At 45.4% G+C, this 20,460-nt stretch overlaps 1 protein-coding gene across 7 annotated transcripts in view; it reads left to right on the forward strand.

Annotated features, from left to right (window-relative positions):
- The first annotated feature begins 371 nt into the window (after positions 1-371).
- Positions 372-20,460, forward strand: part of LOC139274867 (serine/threonine-protein kinase Nek5-like) — a 114,924-nt gene continuing 94,835 nt past the window's right edge. For 4 of the 7 annotated variants that reach the window (XM_070891574.1, XM_070891575.1, XM_070891577.1 and 1 more), the window contains exons 1-3: positions 372-560; positions 4,874-5,014; positions 12,935-13,031. In XM_070891574.1, coding sequence (XP_070747675.1) covers positions 540-560; positions 4,874-5,014; positions 12,935-13,031 — 259 coding nt within the window. In that variant the 5' untranslated portion in view covers positions 372-539. Of the gene's footprint in view, positions 643-4,873; positions 5,015-8,896; positions 8,953-12,934; positions 13,032-20,460 lie in introns of those variants that run through there. The other 3 variants (XM_070891578.1, XM_070891579.1, XM_070891580.1) reach the window with 3 other exon arrangements.

A 20,460-nucleotide genomic window follows, 5' to 3' on the forward strand; every position in this document is an offset into this window, starting at 1 on the left:
TTTCATAGCCTAACTTCCCTTTCTTAATAATTTTTTTAGTCATTCTTTGCTGGCTTTTAAAAGCTTCCCAATTCTGCAGTGTAAATTTCTATGATTGTATGAAAGTGAGATTCAGCTGGATAACTCTTTTTCAGCTGGCACAGACAGGATGGGTCGAATGGCCTCCTGTGTTGCAGCATGCCATGATTCCATGATTCTGATTGGCCAATCAGGATGACTGTCAATATGACTGTCGACGCAGGTTGCGGTGCATGCTGGATATTGTAGTCCGTGTGCAGGAAGCAGCGGGCTTGGTGTTCTTGCAGCAAGGGTCTCTGGGACTCCAAGACCCAGGCTGCACTGCCGCCGCGGTCTCCAGTGACAGCTGAAGTGTCGAGGGAGCACCTGGGTGTTATGATATGATCCTTTAACTACAACCAGAAGGCGAGGGGGTCCCAAAACAGTTGGCAAAAGAATGAGCGTTCACTTGTTCTCTGTGTGTCGGTAAATACTGGGAAACCTCCGCAGGTCTCTGTGAAAGCCAACCTTCAGGTATCCTGATGTCAGCCGGCGCAAGAGAGGTTTGTGTTTGCCTGTCGTCATGGCAACGGCCTGGGACACGCGAATCATTCTGTGCCTGAAAACCAGTGCGTAAATAAAAAGGTCTGGAATCAGTTAGTAAATGTACACGGCAATGGAATTAATCCTGTTTGTTTTTAACTAAGGTGTGGCAGTTTATTGGCGGGGATACAGTAATCCCCCTGATGTATATTTGGAAGAACTACCTGTAAGTGAATTGAGCTGGGAGACGTGTCTTCAGACTCAGCCCGATTTTGACATTCATTATTCAGGATAACTGATGGTAATAAATGGGTTTAATCAAACTCCTAAGAAGCCTTAGCTGTAACATGCTCTGGATTAAGTTGCTTGTAGCCTTCCATTTCTCCTTCCCCGCAGTTACACAATTGAACTCTTTTCTAATCTTTTAAAGTCTTCTATTTTGATTTTACTTGTACTTGTTTGAGTTTCATATTTGGAATTACTATCGTCTATTGCTGCTGCTGCTAACTTTCTCCTCGTTATGAAAGTATTTTTCGGCATTGACTTTTGACGTCAGTGTTTTTATTATGTTAAACTCAATCCAGGAAAATAATTTGTGTTGGAAATGTTATCAGGAACAGATTCCCAGCTATTTTTTTCTTTTCCTAATATACTGTGGGTGCATTGGTGATCATTTTCCAACAGTCAATCGACTCGGGATCAGTTCCTATGGACTGAAGGGTAGCTAATGTAACACCACTTTTTAAAAAGGGAGAGAGAAAGAAAGCGGGTAATTATAGACCTGTTAGCCTGACATCAGTGGTGGGGAAAATGTTGGAATCAATTATTAAGGATGAAATAGCAGCGTATTTGGAAAGCAGTGACAGGATCGGACCAAGTCAGCATGGATTTATGAAGGGGAAATCATGCTTGACAAATCTTTTGGAATTTTTTGAGCATGTAACAAGTAGATTGGACAAGGGAGAACCAGTGTATGTGGTGTATTTAGACTTTCAAAAGGTCTTTGACAAGGTCCCACACAAGAGATTGGTGTGCAAAATCAAAGCACGTGGTATTGGGGGCAATATACTGACGTGGATAGAGAACTGGTTGGCAGACAGGAAGCAGAGAGTCAGGATAAACGGATCCTTTACAGAATGGCAGGCAGTGACTAGTGGAGTGCCGCAGGGCTCAGTGCTGGGACCCCAGCTCTTTACAATATACATCAATGATTTGGATGAAGGAATTGAGTGTAATATCTCCAAGTTTGCAGATGATACTAAACTGGGTGGCGGTGTGAGCTGTGAGGGGGACGCTAAGAGGCTGCAGGGTGACTTAGACAGGTTAGGTGAGTGGGCAAATGCATGGCAGATGCAGTATAATGTGGATAAATGTGAGGTTATCCACTTTGGGGGCAAAAACACGAAGACAGAATATTATCTGAATGGTGGCAGATTAGGAAAGGGGGAGGTGCAATGAGACCTGGGTGACATGGTTCATCAGTCATTGAAAGTTGGCATACAGGTACAGCAGGCGGTAAAGAAGGCAAATGGTATGTTGGCCTTCATAGCTAGGGGATTTGAGTATAGGAACAGGGAGGTCTTACTGCAGTTATACAGGGCCTTAGTGAGGCTTCACCTGGAATATTGTGTTCAGTTTTGGTCTCCTAATCTGAGGAAGGACATTCTTGCTATTGAGGGAGTGCAGCGAAGGTTCACCAGACTGATTCCCGGGATGGCTGGACTGACATATGAGGAGAGACTGGATCAACTGGGCCTTTATACATTGGTGTTTAGAAGGATGAGAGGAGATCTCATAGAAACATACAAGATTCTGACGGGACGGGACAGATTAGATGCGGGTAGATTGTTCCCGATGCTGGGGAAGTCCAGAACCAGGGGACACAGGATAAGGGGTAGGCAATTTAGGACTGAGATGAGGAGAAACTTCTTCACTCAGAGAGTTGTGGAATTCCCTGCTGCAGAGAGTTGTTGATGCCAGTTCATTGGATATATTCAAGAGGGAGTTAGATATGGCCCTTATGCTAAGGGGATCAAGGGATATGGAGAGAAAGCAGGAAAGGGGTACTGAGGGAATGATCAGCCATGATCTTATCGAATGGTGGTGCAGGCTCAAGGGGCTGAATGGCCTACTCCTGCACCTATTTTCTATGTTTCTGTGTAGTCCAAGCTGAGATCAGATAACTCAGCACTGACTGGGAATTGAATTTGTGACCTTTCTTGTCTTTATTACTCATAACATTATCAATCATTGATGGAGCTTGTCATTGACTATGATCACCAAATTAGGTTTTGCTTTGGTTTGTTGCATTGAAGAGGGTAATCAGCTTGAGGAAAGCAGTTAGGTTAATTTATATTTTGTCAAATAAAGCGGCACCCTAATAAAAACACCTTCAAAATGTAGTTAATTGACCCTTCTAAGGAATATAAGTGCCTTAGAGAAGATGAAAATCCTGAAGAAAATACAAAGATCTATATGAAGTAAATTACTCCTCACTACTACTGGAGATATATTTCTATTCTAGTAATCTTCACAATGACAGATTTTATTGAATATATGTTGAACATAACACTAAATACATTGAGATTGCGTTCTTACACGTCAAAAACAATTCTCCTAGTAGACAATGTTCTCTTCATATTAATTTACAGAATAGCTGGTCCATAGTTTAAATAGTATTCTAAACATAAATGAGATCAATTTGGCCATTTATATCAGTAGTGTCATGAAGTACTTTTGTGACCATTTTTTCTTCCTCGATGAGTATTTTGCACTTATCTGTATTATATTTTATTTGCTATTGATCTGCAAAATTAATGACTTTGCTGGTGCGGAGCATCTTGTGGCATGCCATGTTAGTTAGACTTGTTTATGCACATTTTGGTTTAAAACATTTTTGCCTACAAAGTTGTTGGAAGTGCGAATGGGTAATGGCTTAGCGAGGGCAACAGGGCATCTGGGACCTTGGTGAACAATGTGACACACAGTGCATCTCCTTAACCAATGAGATTAAAGGATTGAGAAATAAATAGGAAAGATTAAGAAGAAGAATCAATTAGAGTTGGTGATTTCAATGTCAAATCAGGTACAGAAAGAGAAATAGAGAGGAAAAGAAAAGTTGGATTAAGAGAGAGGAAAAAAGAGACAGAAAGGAAATATAAGAAAAAAACAAACATTTTAAATTTGGCATTTTTAAAATCTCCAACAATAAATCACAACATGAAGAAATGAGATGCCACATTTTTAATTGTTCACTTTATGGGCAAGAGAGGTTGATTGGCAGCGATTAACAATTATCACATTAAAAGGGTACTTACGCTGTTAATTACTAGACTTAACTTTCTATAGCGTGTTTAATGGGAAATTAATCTGCAAATGCAGCAACTTTATGAAAATCATGGGGAATTTAAGTGCGAGATGCCATTTTCGTGAAGCTAACGGCGGAGTGGTTAAAATCGGCCAGCAACTTGTGGCAATTCGCAATTCATGGGGTATCTCTTCCTTGACACAAGTTGCTGACTGATTTGCACCGTAACAATGGCATGCGTTGTTCACCATTATTTTTTCAGCAAATTCTGAGCTATTATTTTGTCCTTTGAGTAGTATTATTTCTAAGTGTACCAGTTTGGGATAGGTATCCATTTACAATGATGCAAAGTCAGTAGTTCTGTTAGGCTTTTGGGAGGCGGGGGTGTACAATTGTTTTGGGCAGTAGAGAAAATCATCTGATAGCAAATTGGCAGCCTGCTTTACATTATATCTCAATTTATTTTTCATTCAAGTCAATGGAAAAGAAAATTGGTTAGAATGTAAAACAGGCTGCCAATGCACTATCAGCCCTTTTATGCAACTGCCCAAGATAAATTTCGCCCTCTTTGTGTGTACACTCTCTTCCGGTGAGACAAAGAGGAGCTTTGTCCATGCCTGCTTACATACATATGCAGAGCTCTGTACATTGGGCATCCAAATAATAATTACATTTGAATGTTGGCAAAAGGCAAAAATAAGACAGGTGTCTTTCTGCTAACAATAAAAAAAAGTTTAAAAATAATGTTGAAAAGTTCATAGATGGTCATCTAGGTCGCCTGGGAACTTCATAAAATTCTTATTGCAACATGGAGTTGTACTGTGGTTGAGGCAAAGACAAAGTGTGTGTGAGACTGTCTTAAAAGTGGCCTCACACTGCTTGCCTAATTTGGGGAATTTGGCAATCAAGTTATACCACACATTTTGTGTCAATTGTAACAATTTTGGCTTTACATCAATGCAAAATCTGCAGTAAAACTGGTCTGTAAATCAGTTTATAACCAGAATTTTTTTTTTTCTATTTCAGATTTCCTACAGATTAGCTGCCACAATGGATAAATATGAAATAATTAGACTCATTGGTGAAGGAGCATTTGGAAAAGCTTTCTTGGTTAAAGCTAAAGATGACAACAGACAGGTTGTAGTAAAAGAGGTCAAAACTGCAAAGGTGAGGCTGAAATAAGACGATTTTGTATTGCATTATATTATCGTTTTTGTGAGGCAAGCCAATTGTTTAAGGTCGCTAATAACAAATTCTTGTAGCCAGTTTATACTTTGTGATAACAATAATTTCTTTGATAACAGAGCTTATTAAAATGGCATGGTAAAATTTTCTGTAATAATATAATTATCTATGTTTAAGATGATAGAGAGAATTTTTATGGTTAAATAATGTTTAAATCTTTTGCCCAATAGTCTTCTATTCAGGTGCAGGTACAGGCCCACTTGATACTTCTCAATTCCATGATTAATTAGTAAGATTTGATAACTCAGCATATGGAGAATTGGGAGCAAGGACTGGTGTCCTCTGTGGTATATAACCTGAAATGGACAATGCCAACATACTGCCTGTGGAAAGGGGGAAGGTGTGTATGTAGGCACCTTTAGTAATGACTCCACAAGGCAGGGTATGGTACTTAAACTGTGTAGACCTGCAGTCCTTTATTAGCAGCTCCTGAGTGTTGACAACAAGCTGTGTGTTCCTTTTTATACTGGGTTACCTGCCGTGTGCAGGCAACCCCTGGGTCTCCAGCAACAGCACCCTCCAGTGTACCGGTAAGGTGTGTACAGTACAAGGGTACATTCAATGTTGCAAGACAGTGTTACAGACATCACACAGTGAACAGGCATGCCTACACAACAGAAGGTGTTTCCCCCCTACCCCCCTCAGGATCAAATGGGTCATCATTACAGATCCCTGAACAAAAATGGCAGCTTCAAGAAAACCATAAGGCAGATAAGGAGTTTAATCATAATCATCATTATCTTCAACAACAAATTTACAGTTATATTGCACTGTTAACATAGAAAACCATTCCAAAGCGCATGAGGGAAAATGAATGCTGAGCCAAAGAGGGATTCATAGCAGGGGTGACCAAAAGCTTGGTCTAAAGAGATAATTTTCAGGGAGGGTCTTAAAGGAAAAGAGGGAGGTGGATATGAGTTGAGTGGCTGAAGGCATGTTTGCCAATGGTGGGGCAAAGGGAGAGGGGATGCAAAGGCAAGAGTCAGGGGAACAGAGCGTTTGGGTCAGGGGAAAGTAACAGAGGTAGGGAGCGGCGATATGACAGAGATATGGAGAGATTTAAACATAAGGATGAGAAACATACACATAGACCATTCCTCTGTAAATAAACTAGAATAACTGTGTATTTATGTGGTATAAAATGATACTGCAGTCAGTCCTTAAATAGTTAATCAGTATCTGTTTCATTGAACAGAGAATCCATTGCAATTTTAGCTACTTAGGCCCTGATCTTATCATCAAGACGTGTTCCAAGCAAAGGTAGGGGAGTTAGGAACGGAAAACCCGGAAATACAGGTTTCCGAACATCCATCAGTTAAATGTAGGGCGTCTTTTCTGTAACTTTCCCACCCACAGCCAGCCTGATTGGCAGGATGGCTGCCTGTCGTGTGGGAAAGCCTACAGCACCAAGCCGCAGCTGGACTGAAAGTAGGTGGGTCTAGTGGAGGGGTGGGAGAGATCGCGAGAGATTGGGGGGGGTGATTATGGTGTTGGGGAAAGATGGTCGTCGGGGAGAACAGATAGTGGTTGGAGGGAGCAGATTGTGGTCGTGGGTGGGCGGTGTACGATCGCAGGGGGTGGGGTTTACTGGTAAATTTATTGAGCCTGGAGAAAAGACTCCTGCTTTTCCTGGCCCACAAGCAGTAAAGATACTTACCTCATGACTTCAGCCCTTCGTGCCTCCTTCCACCTGCTGGATTTCCCAAGGCCTGGGAAACCCAGCAGAATGTGGTTAAAAATAGAATCACTGTTAAAATTAAAGCACGCAGCCTCATTCAAATTTTTAAATGACCAAACCACCTCCTGAGAGCGAATTGGTCACCTGTCCCTCGTCCTGCCTCCGTTAAAACCAGAAGTGGGCAGGTTTGAGGCGGGTTGTGTTTCTTTTTCAGAGGGGGGTAATTTTTGCTTTCAGATTTGCTGGGAGCAGGGTGGTAGGCCCAGTTGCACACATGAAACCTGGAAGTCCGGGTCTCCCCACATGTTGTGGAGTTTTAATGTGCATGTGACGTCACTGACAGGGTCCCCGCCTGGAAGTCAGCTTGATTGACAGGCTTGGCTTCTAGTCGGACTAGGAATGCTGGAGAAGAGGTTGCAGACCCAGGTAGGACTGAGACCCGACCCCAGGTGGGGCAAGATCCAGCGGGGGGGGGTGGCGGGGGAGGGGGGTTTATAGGGGGGCTGATAGTGGGGGAGCTTGGGGGGCCGGAGGGAAACACACCTGCTCCTCCTGGCCCACAAGGAGTGCTACCCGAGGTTGTTCTTGCCTTGCTGCAGCTGCCAGGGTTCCTGATGCCCAGGAAACCCGGCTGGCTAGAGTTAAACCAGCAATGAAGGCTAAATCCGTGCCTCATTATCATATTTAAAATGCCAACCACTCCTAGAAGCAGGTTAGTTATCCGTCCCCCTGTCCCGCCTCTGTTAAAACCAAAAATGGGTGGGTTTGAGGGCAGGTTGAAGTCAGGATACAGATTTGTAACATTTTAACCTCGCACCTGAATCAAACCTTCCCATTTTTGGGAATTAAAATTACCCACTTGGTATCTAATATTCTATCTGCTTTGCTGATTACCCTCTCATTGATTTTTATGATCGTTACTTTAAAAACAAAACTGGTCAAAACATTTTTTTTAACTTAAAGCTTGTACTGTTGCACAGTTTAATATTTATCCCATAATTGCGCTTACTTGTGAAAAATAATCCCATGATTCAGCTCAGTTAAACCTGAGTGACAGATTCATTTAGTTGTAATGGTTATAACAAAACTTGTTCATGCAGCTAGGAGGCAAAATAAAAAACTCATTATACACCCACGACACTTTCGCCGGCCTCCGCCAGTTAACAGCCTCCAGTTTCCTGGCTCTGACTGTCTCCTTTTCACCGTGAATGTCCAGTCCCTCTACACCACCTACCCATCAGGACGGCATGTGGGCCCTCTGCTTCTTCCTTGAACGGAGGCCCAACCAGCCCCATCCACCACCACCCTCCTCCTCCTGGCTGAACTTGTTCTTACATTGAACAACTTCTCCTTTGACTCCACTCAGTTTCTCTAAATAAAAGTTGTTGCTATGGGAACCCGTAAGGGCACTAGCTATTCCTGACTTTTTATGGGCTATGTGGAACATTGTTTACTCCAGTCCTACACAGGTCCCCTCCCTCACCTCTTTTTTCCAGCCCTCTTTGAAGATGCTATTGGTGCGGATTACAGCTCTTGCCCGAACTGGAAAATTTCATCAACTTTGCTCCCAATTTTCACTCCTCCCTTGCCTTCACATGGTCTATCTCCGACTCTTCCCTTCCCTTTCTTGACTTTGATATCTCCATTTCTGGGGATAGGCTGTCAACTAATATCTACTATAAATCCACTGACTCCCACAGCTACCTTCATTATAATTCCTCCCACCTCACTTCCTGTAAGGACTCAATTCCATTCTTCCAGTTTCTCCATCTCCTTAGCATCTGTTCTGATGATGCTACCTTCCACACCAGTGCTTCTGATATGTCGTTCTTTTTCCTCAACCGAGGATTGCCCTCCACCATGGTTGACAGGACTCTCAACCATGCCGTCCCACTTCCCGCTCTTCTGCCCTCGTCCAGAACCATGATAGGGTTCCCCTTGTCCTCACCTTCCACCCCACCAGCCTCCACATTCAACGGATCATCATTTCCGCCATCTCCAGTGCAATGTCACCACCAAACACACCTTCCTCTCCCCTCCCTGTAAAGTCCTTACTCTACAGCATGAAACCACACAAGGCACATTCTGGAGACAAGGTCACTGTGATCTTAACTCTTTATTCACAGGACTCCAAAGATGATGACCCTGCGTGGGACCTCCCTTTTTATACCTGTGTGATCAGGTAAGGAGTGTCTCCCACAAGTTCACCCCTTGTGGTCAAGATGTGCATCTAGGTTGAGTGTATACAGTAATACAGTGGTGTTACATTGTGGTTACATAGATGATACCATCTCCCCCCCCCAAAGTCTTATTGGGATCATAGGTTTAGTCTTTCAGGTGGTCTACGCTCCCTCGTGGAGCGCCGTAGTTGGGGCTCTGGTTGTTGGACACTGACGTGTCTGTGTCTGTCAGCTGTGGTGATTCCGGCCGGTCCAGGCTGACCACAGGGACTGTGCATTCTTCTGATTGCTCTTGTTGCTTGTTCACTGGCGATGTTGTAAGCTCCATCTCATGGTCTTCTTCAGGTTCCTCCGTGTCGATGCTGAACCTTTTTTTTATTTGGTCCAGATGCTTACGGCATATCTGACCATTGTTGAGTTTTACCACGATGACCCTATTCCCCTCTTTGTCAATTACAGTGCCCTCAAGCCATTTGGGCCCCTTGGTGTGATTGAGGATGAATACAGGGTCATTTATTTCTATACATCTCCCCCTCGAATTATGGTCATGGTACTCGTTTTGTGACTTGCGCTTGCCCTCAACTATGTCGGTCAGAACTGGGTGAATGAGGGACAACCAAGTTTTGTGTGTCCGTTTCATAAGTAGCTCTGCGGGCGGGACCCCCGTGAGCGAGTGCGGTCAGGATATATAGGCCAGCAGGAGGTGCGATAGGCGGCATTGTAGGGAGGGTCCTTGAATCCTGAGCATACCTTGCTTAATGATTTGGACCGCACGTTCCGCCTGGCCATTGGAGGCCAGCTTGAACGGTGCAGTCCTGACGTGGTTGATGCCATTGCCCAACATAAACTCTCGGAATTCATAGCTTGTGAAGCATGGGCCATTATCACTAACCAGGATGTCCGGCAAGCCATGGGTTGCAAAGATCGCATGTAGGCTTTCCACGGTGGTAGATGATGTGCATGAATTCAGAATGATGCACTCGATCCATTTCGAGTACGCATCTACCACAATAAGGAACATCTTTCCCATGAACGGGCCCACGTAGTCAACATGAATGCGTGACCATGGCCTGATGGGCCAGGGCCAAGGGCTGAGCGGGGCCTCCCTGGGGGCATTACCCAGCTGGGCACACGTCGTGCACTTGCGAACACAGTGTTCCAGGTCTGAATCAATTCCAGGCCACCAAACGTGTGACCGGGCAATTGCCTTCATCATCACAATGCCTGGGTGCTCGCTGTGGAGTTCCCTGATGAATGCCTCCCTGCCCTTCTGGGGCATGACTACCGGCTATCCCATAGTAGGCAGTCGGCTTGGATGGAGAGCTCATCCATCCGTCTGTGGAACGGTTTGACCTCCTCAGGGGGTGCTCCATGTGCGGGCACCCAATCCCCAGTCAGGACACATTTCTTAATCAGGGATAGGAGGGGATCTCTGTTTGTCCAGATTTTGATTTGGCGGGCTGTGATGGGGGAGCCTGCGCTGTCAAATGCATCGACAACCATGACCATCTTGGCGGTTTGCTCCGCTGCCCCCTCAGTGCTGGCCAGTGGAAGCCTGCTGAGCGCGTCAGTGCAATTTTCAGTGCTGGGCCAGTGCCGGATGGAGTGGTTATAAGCAGCCAGCGTGAGAGCCCATTGCTGTATGCGAGCTGATGCGTTGGCATTGATAGCCTTGCTGTCTGACAACAGGGATGATAATGGCTTGTGGTCCGTCTCTAACTCAAACTTCCTACCAAATAGGTACTGATGCATTTTTTTTACACCATAGACACATGCAAGCGCTTCCTTCTCGACCAACCCATATCCCCGTTCTGCTTGAGAGAGCGACCTGGAGGCATAAGCCACAGGTTGTAGTTGACCCTCAGCATTGCCCTGCTGCAACATGCACCCAACCCCATAGGACAATGCATCACAGGGGTCGTACAGGGTCAACAACTTGTTTGAACAAAGTAGGTTTCGCACCCGATCAAAAGCCCGTTCCTGACAGTCCCCCCAAAACCAATCGCAACTCTTATGCAGGAGCACGTGTAGCGGCTCCAACAATGTGCTCAAGTTCGGCAGAAAGTTCCTGAAATAGTTCAACAGTCCCAGGAATGAACGCAACTCCGATGTTTTGCAGGGCCTGGGTGCTCGTCGAATCGCCTCTGTTTTGGATTTGGTGGGCCGAATCCCATCTACAGCAACCCTCCTGCCCAGAAACTCAACCTCAGGAGCTAAGAACACACATTTAGACTTCTTGAGTCGCAGGCCTACCCGGTCCAGTCGGCTTAGCACCTCCTCCAGGTTGTGGAGGTGTTCCTCGGTGTCTCGACCCGTGATGAGAATGTCATCCTGGAAAACGATCATTCCAGGAATGGATTTAAGCAGGCTTTCCATGTTTCTTTGAAAAATCGCGGCTGCTGATCGAATGCCAAACAGGCACCTGTTATAAACTAACAGTCACTTGTGCATGGTGATGGTGGCCAGTAGTTTAGATTCGTCGGCCAGTTCCTGGGTCATATAGACTGAAGTGAGGTCCAACTTGGTGAACAGCTTGCCGCCTGCCAGTGTGGCGAAGAGGTCCTCTGCTCTCGGGAGTGGGTATTGATCTTGTCGGGACACCCAATTGATGGTGGCCTTGTAATCGCCACAGATCCTGACAGAGCCATCCACTTTTAGGACGGGAACGATGGGGCTCGCCCAGTCGCTGAAATCAACAGACGAAATGATGCCCTCTCTCAACAGCCGGTCCAATTCGCTCTCGATCTTTTCCTGTGTCACATACGGCACCGCTCTGGCTTTGTGATGCACTGGCCTGGCGTCCGGGGTGATGTGTATCTTTGAAAGTCCCGACGCCAGGTTGGAATAGTGAATCGAATTGTTGTAGGACTTGTGAGCACGAACTTCGCTCCACAGATGACATTGCATGAACATCCCCCCATTTCCAGTTTATCTCAGCTAACCAGCTCCTCTCCAACAGTGTGGGACCATTGCCTGGGACAATCCAGAGCGGCAGCCGATTCACTAGCCCATTGTGTGTGACAGACAACATGATTTCTTTAGTGTAAGTCCGTAATTGTGTCTCAATGCATTCTAATTTGGGTCTACATTGAGGTTACATACATGACATTCCCCTTTCAGCATTCCGAAGGGACTGTTCCATCTGCGGCAACCTGGTCCATTCTTCAATCATCCCCAACACCTGCTCCCCTTCCCACAGCACCTTCCCATAAATGCGCAGGAGATGCAACACCTGCCATTTTATCTCCTCCCTTCCCGCCGACCAGGGCCCCAAACACTCCTTTTAGGTGAAACAGCAATTTATTTGTACTTCTTCCAATTTAATATACTGTATTCGCTGCTCATGATGCAGTTTCCTCTACACTGGGGAGAATAAACGCAGATTGGGTGATCGCTTTGCTAAACAAATCCATTCAGTCTGCAAGTGTGTCCCTGAGCTTCCTGTTGCTTGGCATTTTAATCCCCCTCCCTCTCTGGCCAATCTATCCTAGGCCTTCTACACAGTTACAATGAAGCTCAACGGAAATTCGAGGAACAGCACCACATCTTTCAATTAGGCACTTTACATTGAGTTCAACAATTTCAGATCATAACCACTGCTCCTAATTTTTCGGATAGCGGGTGCTGGTAAAGATTCCACTGTTGCCATTTGCAGCTCCTCTAGACCCATCTTTTATTTCTTTACTTGTCCCATCACCATCCCATTTTGCCTTGCCGCATCATCCCTTTTGTCATTTACTCAATCCTGCCTTCAACCTTATCACAGACCTCTTTTGTTCTTTCCTCGCCCTCCCAACCCTCCCTTTTTCCTGCCTCTGTATTTGCTTAAAACCTGTAACATCTCTAACCATTGCCAGTTCTGACGAAAGATCAACAACATGAAATGTTAACTCTATTTCTCTCTCCACAGATGCTGCCTGACCTGTTGAGTATTTCCAGCAGTTTTTATTACTCATAGATTTTCTTTTTTGTGTTTACTTTCAGATGCGCCAGAAAGAAAGAGAGGCTTCTCTTAAAGAAGTGATACTTCTGGAAAAAATGAAACACCCCAACATTGTTACGTTTTTGGATTCATTTGAAGGTCTTTACCAAAATTCCCTGGATTCTGGGGAGGTCCCAGCAGATTGGAAAACTGCAAATGTGACGCCCCTATTTAAAAAAGGAGGCAGACATAAAGCAGGAAACTATAGACCAGTTAGCCTGACATCTATGGTTGGGAAAATGTTGGAGTCCATTCTTAAAGAAGCAGTAGCAGGACATTTGGAAAAGCAAAATTCAGTCAGGCAGAGTCAGCATGGATTTATGAAAGAGAAGTCATGTTTGACAAATTTGTTGGAATTCTTTGAGGATGTAACTAACAGGGTGGATAAAGGGGAACCAGTGGATGTGGTGTATTTGAACTTCCAGAAGGCATTTGACAAGGTGCCACATAAAAGGTTACTGCACAAGATAAAAGTTCACGGGTTGGGGGGTAATATATTTGTTGTGTATGCAATAATTGTTAGACTGAGTACTGTTTAACTCCAAGAGGTATGACCTTGGCTCTGCTTTATTAAGGCCCAAAGTGACTCATATACAAAATGGCTGGCCTTTTATACTTGGGCTGTGCACACGTGCGTGCAGCCCAATGGCCTCCAACAGTGAAGCCATCTGGTGGCTAGTGATCCCAAAAGTACATACATGACAATACCCCCCTCTGAGATATTAACACAATCTTTTACAAATTGAGACGGTCCGGTGTTTTACGCTCCCGGGTTGACCGTCTCAGTTCAACTCCAGCCTTGGGTGAGTGTTCAGAGTCTGTTGTGACTGGTGGCTGGGTGGCTGACCTGGTGGGAGTGGCAATGGCCATGTCAGGGATTGAAAGTCCATTTTCATTGAACATGTCGGTGATTGAGAGTCCTGATTCACTGATAACCACTGAGTCCTCTGATGACTGGGGGTAGGTTGGTTGGTCGTCGATTGTCTCTTCCTCCGACTGTTCCGGTTCGTCTGTGTGCCACAGCTTTGCCTGATCCATATGTTTCCTGCATGTTTGCCTATTTTTGAGCTTGACAGTAAATACTCTGTTGCCCTCCTTGGCCATGACAGTACCAGCAATCCACTTGGGACCCTGACCATAATTATATATATATATAGGATTATATAACAAAAAATCGCGTGACACAGTTGCGCGATTGTGATACCCTTGCTGACTTTGTCTTCTATATTCAACATGATTATTTAAGTTCGGGTGTACAAGAGGTAGCTTGGTCTTATTAGTTCAGTAGGCAAGATCCCGGTAAGCATATGTGGTCTTCTCCTTTAACTCAGCAATATGCATGACAGGCAGGTCTGCAGTGACCCTTGGGTTACCTACTTCATACTCTGCTTTATGATTTGGATAGCACATTCTACTTGCCCATTGGATACAGGTTTGAATGGTGCTGACCTTACATGTTTGATACCATTGAGTTTCATGAACTCTTGAAACTCCTGACTGGTGAAGCATGATCCATTGTCACGAACAACGATGTCAGGCAGACCATGTGTCGCGAACATGACACTGAGATTCTCAATGGTAGCTGTGGATGTGCTGGATGACATGATTATACACTCTATCCACTTTGAATATGCATCTACCATAGCTAAAAACATCTTCCCCAGGAAGGCACCTGCAAAGTCAATGTGGATCCTGGACCATGGTTAGGACGGCCACGGCCACAGACTCAGCGGAAATTCCGCTGGTGCTTTGTTGAACTGCATGTAGATGTTGCACTGATGCATACATGATTCCAGCTCAGAGTCAATTCCCGGCCTCCATACATGAGACCTGGCTATGGCTTTCATCATTACAGTGCCAGGATGTGTGCTATGTAGCTCACGTACAAATTTCTCTCTCCCTTTCTTGGGTATAACAACACGATTGTCCCACAGTATACAATCTGACTGAATAGACAGTTCGTCTTTGCAACAAATGTAAGGTTTGGTCTCCTTGCACACTTGCTTGGGTATGGCAGACCAATCACCTTTGAGGATGCAACTCTTCACCACCGATAAAATCGGGTCCTGGCTGGTCCAGGTCTTAACTTGTTGAGCCGTGACAGGGGTACCTTCATGCTCAAAAGCATCCATAACTAACAATAGATCCGCCGGTTGTGGCGTTTCCACCTCCGGTGTGGGCAACTGCAGACGGCTCAAAGCAACGGCACAATTCTCTGTGCTATGGCGAATGACACAATCATAAGCGGATAATGTCAGCGCCCACCTCTGGATGCGGGATGAAGCATTGGTATTGATACCTTTTGTTTTCAGAGAACAGTGAAATGAGCGGCTTATAATCTGTCTCCAGTTCAAACTGAAAACCAAACAGGTACTGATGATTATTTTTAACCCTATGCACTCAAGCTAGTGCTTCTTTCTCTACCATGCTGTAGGCTCTTTCCACTTTAGACAAACTTTTTGAAGCATACGCGACAGGTTGAAGTTTACCCGACTCATTAGCTTGTTGGAGTACGCAACCAATTCCATATGATGAAGCATCACAGGCCAATACTAAACGTTTACATGGGTCATAATGTACCAGCAGCTTGTTAGAGCAAAGCAGATTAGTGGCTTTCTCAAAAGCTCTGTCTTGAGACGCACCCCAAACCCAGTTGTCGCCTTTTCTTAGCAGCATGTGCAGCGGTTCTAATAACGTGCTCAATTTAGGTAGGAAGTTACTGAAGTAGTTGAGTAGACCGAGGAATGAACGCAGCTCCGTCACATTCTGCGGCTTGGGTGCATTCTTGATGGCCTTGGTTTTCCTGTCCCTGGGCCTGATGCCGTCAGCAGCAATTTTCCTCCCCAGGAATTGGACCTCTGGTGCCATGAAGACGCAATTCGAGCATTTAACTCTGAGTCCCACTTTGTCCAGATGATGTAGAACCTCTTCCAGGTTGTTCAGATGTTCCTCGGAGTCACAACCTGTGATCAGGATGTCATCTTGGAACATGATGGTTCTGGGAACGGACTTCAGTAGACTCTGCATGTTCCTCTGAAATATTGCTGCAGCCGAGCAAATTCCAAAAGGGCACCTGTGATAAATAAACAGTCCTTTATGCGTGTTAATGCACGTAAATCTCTTTAACGTCTTGACCAGTTCCTGTGTCATGTAGGCCGACGTCAAGTCCAGTTTGGTGAACGACTTCCCCCCGGCTAGCGTTGCAAACAAGTCATCAGCCTTCGGTAATGGGTACGGATCCTGTTTCTAAACCCTGTTGATCGTAGCCTTGTAGTCTCCACAGATTCTGACTGTGCCATCACTTTTCAGCACAAAAAACAATGGGGCTGGCCCATTCATTAAATTCAACTGGTGATATGATCCATTTACGCTGGAGTCTGTCCAGTTCGATTTCGACCTTCTCCCTCATCATATACAGAACTGCCCGAGCTTTACGGTGGATGGGTCTTGCATCCGAGTCCATGTGGATCTGCACCTTGACTCCCGTGAAGTTGCCGATGCCTGGTTCGAACAGCGAGGGGAACTTGCTTAGTACTTGGGCACATGTATCTTTCTCCCACGACAACGCCTTGATGTCGTTTCAATCGCATTAGATTTTTTCAAGCCAGTTCCTGCCGAACAGTGTTGGGCCATTGCCTGGGACAATCCACAGCGGTAACACGTGAACCGCACCGTCATACGACACTTTAATTGTGGCACTGCCAATCATCGTTATGAGTTCTTTGGTGAAAGTGTGCAACTTGGCATTGACTGGACTCAGCCTGGGCTTCACAGCCTTAGCATCCCACAGCTTGTCGAATGCCCTCTGGCTCATTATCGATTGACTCGCCCCTGTGTCCAGTTCCATCGATACTGGCACCCCATTAAATTTCACATTGATCATTATCGGTTTGCTCTTAGTTTGGAACGAGTACAGTCCATACACTTTCTCCTCTGGTATCTCGACTGGCGTATCTGGATCCACGCTAGTCTGATCATCATCCTCCATGTGGTATGTCGCAGCACGCTTGCTCATCTGCGGACATGCGCTGGAGATGCCCCACTCTCAGACAGCCTTTGCAACTATATTGCATAAATCAGCACTGCTGGTGCCAGTGATTTTCCCAACAACACCAACATAGAAATCGGATGCATTCCAGCTGGTGGACTTTGGGCAGCCACAGGTTTTGCGTACGCAGTCGAGTAGGCCCTGCCATGTGCCGCTCTGCCGAACGGCGAATCAATCATATTTACAGTACTTGCCAAGTTTAGACTTCTATCCATCGTCATGCATGACTGAGTGATCGTGATGGCCCTGTTCAAGTCCAACGTCTCCACCGCCAGTAGTTTACACAGGATCACCTCGTGGTTGATGCCGATTACAAAGATGTCCCACAACATGTCTGCCAACACAGCCCCGAACTAACATGGTCCCGCTAGACGTCTCAGGTCAGCAATGAATTCCGCCGCATTCTGGCCCTCTGAGCGAACATGCATGTAAAATCTATATCTCGAGATGATGATGCCTTCATCTAGCTTAAAGTGGTCCTGTACCAGTGTACACAATTCTTCATACGTCTTCTCTGATGGACTCACAGGCAGGAGTAGATTCTTTATCAGGCCATAAATTTTTGGTCCGCAAACCGTGAGGAACATCGCCCGGCACCGATCTGCATCGCCGACCTCCTCCATTTTGTTGGCCACAAAGAACTGGCTCAAAGGGCTCACAAAGGCTCCCAATCTTCTCCTTCCATGAATCGCTCCAACAATCCAATAGTGCTCATTTTTAGCATACAAAGGTTCTTGTTACCTCGTCGCCAAATGTTGTGTATGCAATAACTGTTAGACTGAGTACTGTTTAACTCCAAGAGATATGACCTTGGCTCTGCTTTATTAAGGCCCAAAGTGACTAATATACAAAATGGCTGGTCTTTTATACTTGGGCTGCACACACGTACGTGCAGCCCAATGGCCTCCAAAAGTGACGCCTTCTAGTGGCTAGTGATCCCAAAAGTACATACATGACAATATTAGCATGGTTAGAGGATTGGCTAACTAAAAGAAAACAGAGAGTCGGGATAAGTGGTTCATTCTCTGGTTGGCAACCAGTAACTAGTGGGGTGCCGCAGGGATCAGTGCTGAGACCCCAACTATTTACAATCTATATTAACGACTTGGAAGAAGGGACTGAGTGTAATGTAGCCAGGTTTGCTGATGGTACAAAAATGGGAGGAAAGGCAACATGTGAAGAGGACACAAAAAAGCTGCAAAAGGACATAGAAAGGCAAAGTGTGTGGGCAAAAATTTGGCAGATGGAGTATAATGTTGGAAAGTGCGAGATCATGCACTTTGGCAGAAAAAATCAAAGAGCAAGTTATTATTTAAATAGAGAAAGATTGCAAAGTGCTGCATGAAACACAAAAGGATAGTATGCAGGTACAGCAAGTGATCAGGAAGGTCAATGGTATCTTGGCCTTTATTGCAAAGGGAATGGAGTATAAAAGCAGGGAAGTCTTGCTACAGCTATACAGGGTATTGGTGAGGCCACACCTGGAATACTGCGTGCAGTTTTGGTTTCCATATTTACGAAAAGATATACTTGTTTTGGAAGCTGTTCAGAGAAGGTTCACTAGGTTGATTCTGGAGATGACAGGGTTGACTTATGAGGAAAGGTTGAGTAGGTTGGGCCTTTATTCATTGGAATTCAAAAGAATGAGAGGTGATCTTATCGAAAAGTATTAGATTATGAGGGAGCTTGACATGGTGGATGCAGAGAGGATGTTTCCACTGATGGGGGAGACTAGAACTATAGGGCATGATCTTAAAATAGGGGCCGCCCATTTAAAACTGAGATGAGGAGAGATTTCTTCTCTCAGAGGGTTGTAAATCTGTGGGAATTCGAAGAGAGCTGTGGAAGCTGGGACATTGAATAAATTTAAGACAGAAATAGACAGTTTCTTAAACGATAAGGGGTTATGGGGAGCGGGCAGGGAGGTGGAGCTGAGTCCATGATCAGATCAGCCATGATCTTATTGAATGGCGGAGCAGGCTCGAGGGGCCTTATGGCCTACTCCTGTTCCTATTTCTTATGTTCTTATGTTCTTATTTAGTTGTCTGAAACAAAATCAAAGTACTGCGGATTTTAGTTGTTGCTGGTTTAAAATAGTAGTACTCATAATATGGGCCAAGAAAGCCACTTGCGACCCATCTCTCCATCACTTCTGTCCCTCAGAAAATTTGCTGCACCATGTACCTTTGGGCCTCTATTGACTGTTTGCCCAGCCGTGAAATCTTGACAGAGTCGAGACTCCGTTATGTCCTTTCTCCTTTTTCTTGCTTTGCAGCAATAAGATGCGATGAGGAGGGAGGGCTACCCCAGAATCCTTAAGGCATGTAAAAGGGTTGCATTAAAATGACAAACTAATGTCTTCAACATTGTGGACTTCAACACATAGGCCCCAAGTTTCGGCCCCAGTTGCTCCTGATTTTTAGGAGCAACTGGTTTAGAACGGAGTATCTTAGAAATCGGAATTCTTGGCATTTAGTTTGCTCCAGTTCTAGTCAGTTAGAACAGTTTCACTTTGGAACAGAATTTTTTTTTCAAAAGGGGGCGTGTCCGGCCACTTACGCCTGTTTTCAAAGTTTCGTCAGTGAAAACTTACTCCAAACTAACTTAGAATGGAGTAAGTGAAGATTTTTGTACGCTCGAAAAAACCTTGTCTACACTTTAGAAAATCAGGCGTAGGTTACAAATTAGGCGTAGGGAGCGAGATGGGGGGGGGGGGGTGGGGAAGGGAAGTCATTAAATTCTACAATCAATCCTTAGTTATACTTATACAAATATTATACAAATAAATCCAACCTGAATAAAAATTTATAAGCAAAGAAAAGATTAAATAAACCATGTTCCTACCTGTGTGAAACAGCAGCAGCCTTCGAGCTGCTGTGCTTCAGGCAGGCCTTTCATGTTGGAGACAGGCAGGAGTGTGGTGTCAGTGTCTCGATGGCAGCGGCAGCAAGCAGCCTTCGTGCTGAGCTGCGGTGCTTGAGGCAGGCCTTCATTCTCTTAGTGGCTGGCCGCGAAGAAGCAACACCGGACGGACTCGAGGCCATTCGGCCTGAAATAGCAGCGGCGTCAGTGGCTGGCCGGCAGCCGAAGAATCAGCAGTGGACCGACTTGAGGCCATTCGGCCATGAGATAGCAGCGGCGTCAGTGGCTGGCCGGCAGCCGAAGAATCAACACCTGACACACGCAGCTCTTTATGGTGCTTGAGGCCATTCGGCCACGCTTTAGGGGCGGCGTCAGTAGCTCGACGACAGCCGAAGATACAGCAGCAGCCTTCGAGCTGTGAGGGGGACTGAGGCCATTTGGACAGGGAGAGGCAGCCACATCGACAGCTTTATACTTACATTTGCAGAATGGGTGCTGCATTGTCGACACCACGTATTATGCAATGGTTCGCCATCAATTCACTGCATAGGGGAGAATTGATTAGAGATTGATTAGAGCTCACCGCACCAGGAACGTCGTAGCCCTTAGGTTGATGGG

This window comes from Pristiophorus japonicus, chromosome 10, assembly GCF_044704955.1.
Source record: "Pristiophorus japonicus isolate sPriJap1 chromosome 10, sPriJap1.hap1, whole genome shotgun sequence".
In the NCBI taxonomy this organism is placed as follows: Eukaryota; Metazoa; Chordata; class Chondrichthyes; family Pristiophoridae; genus Pristiophorus; species Pristiophorus japonicus.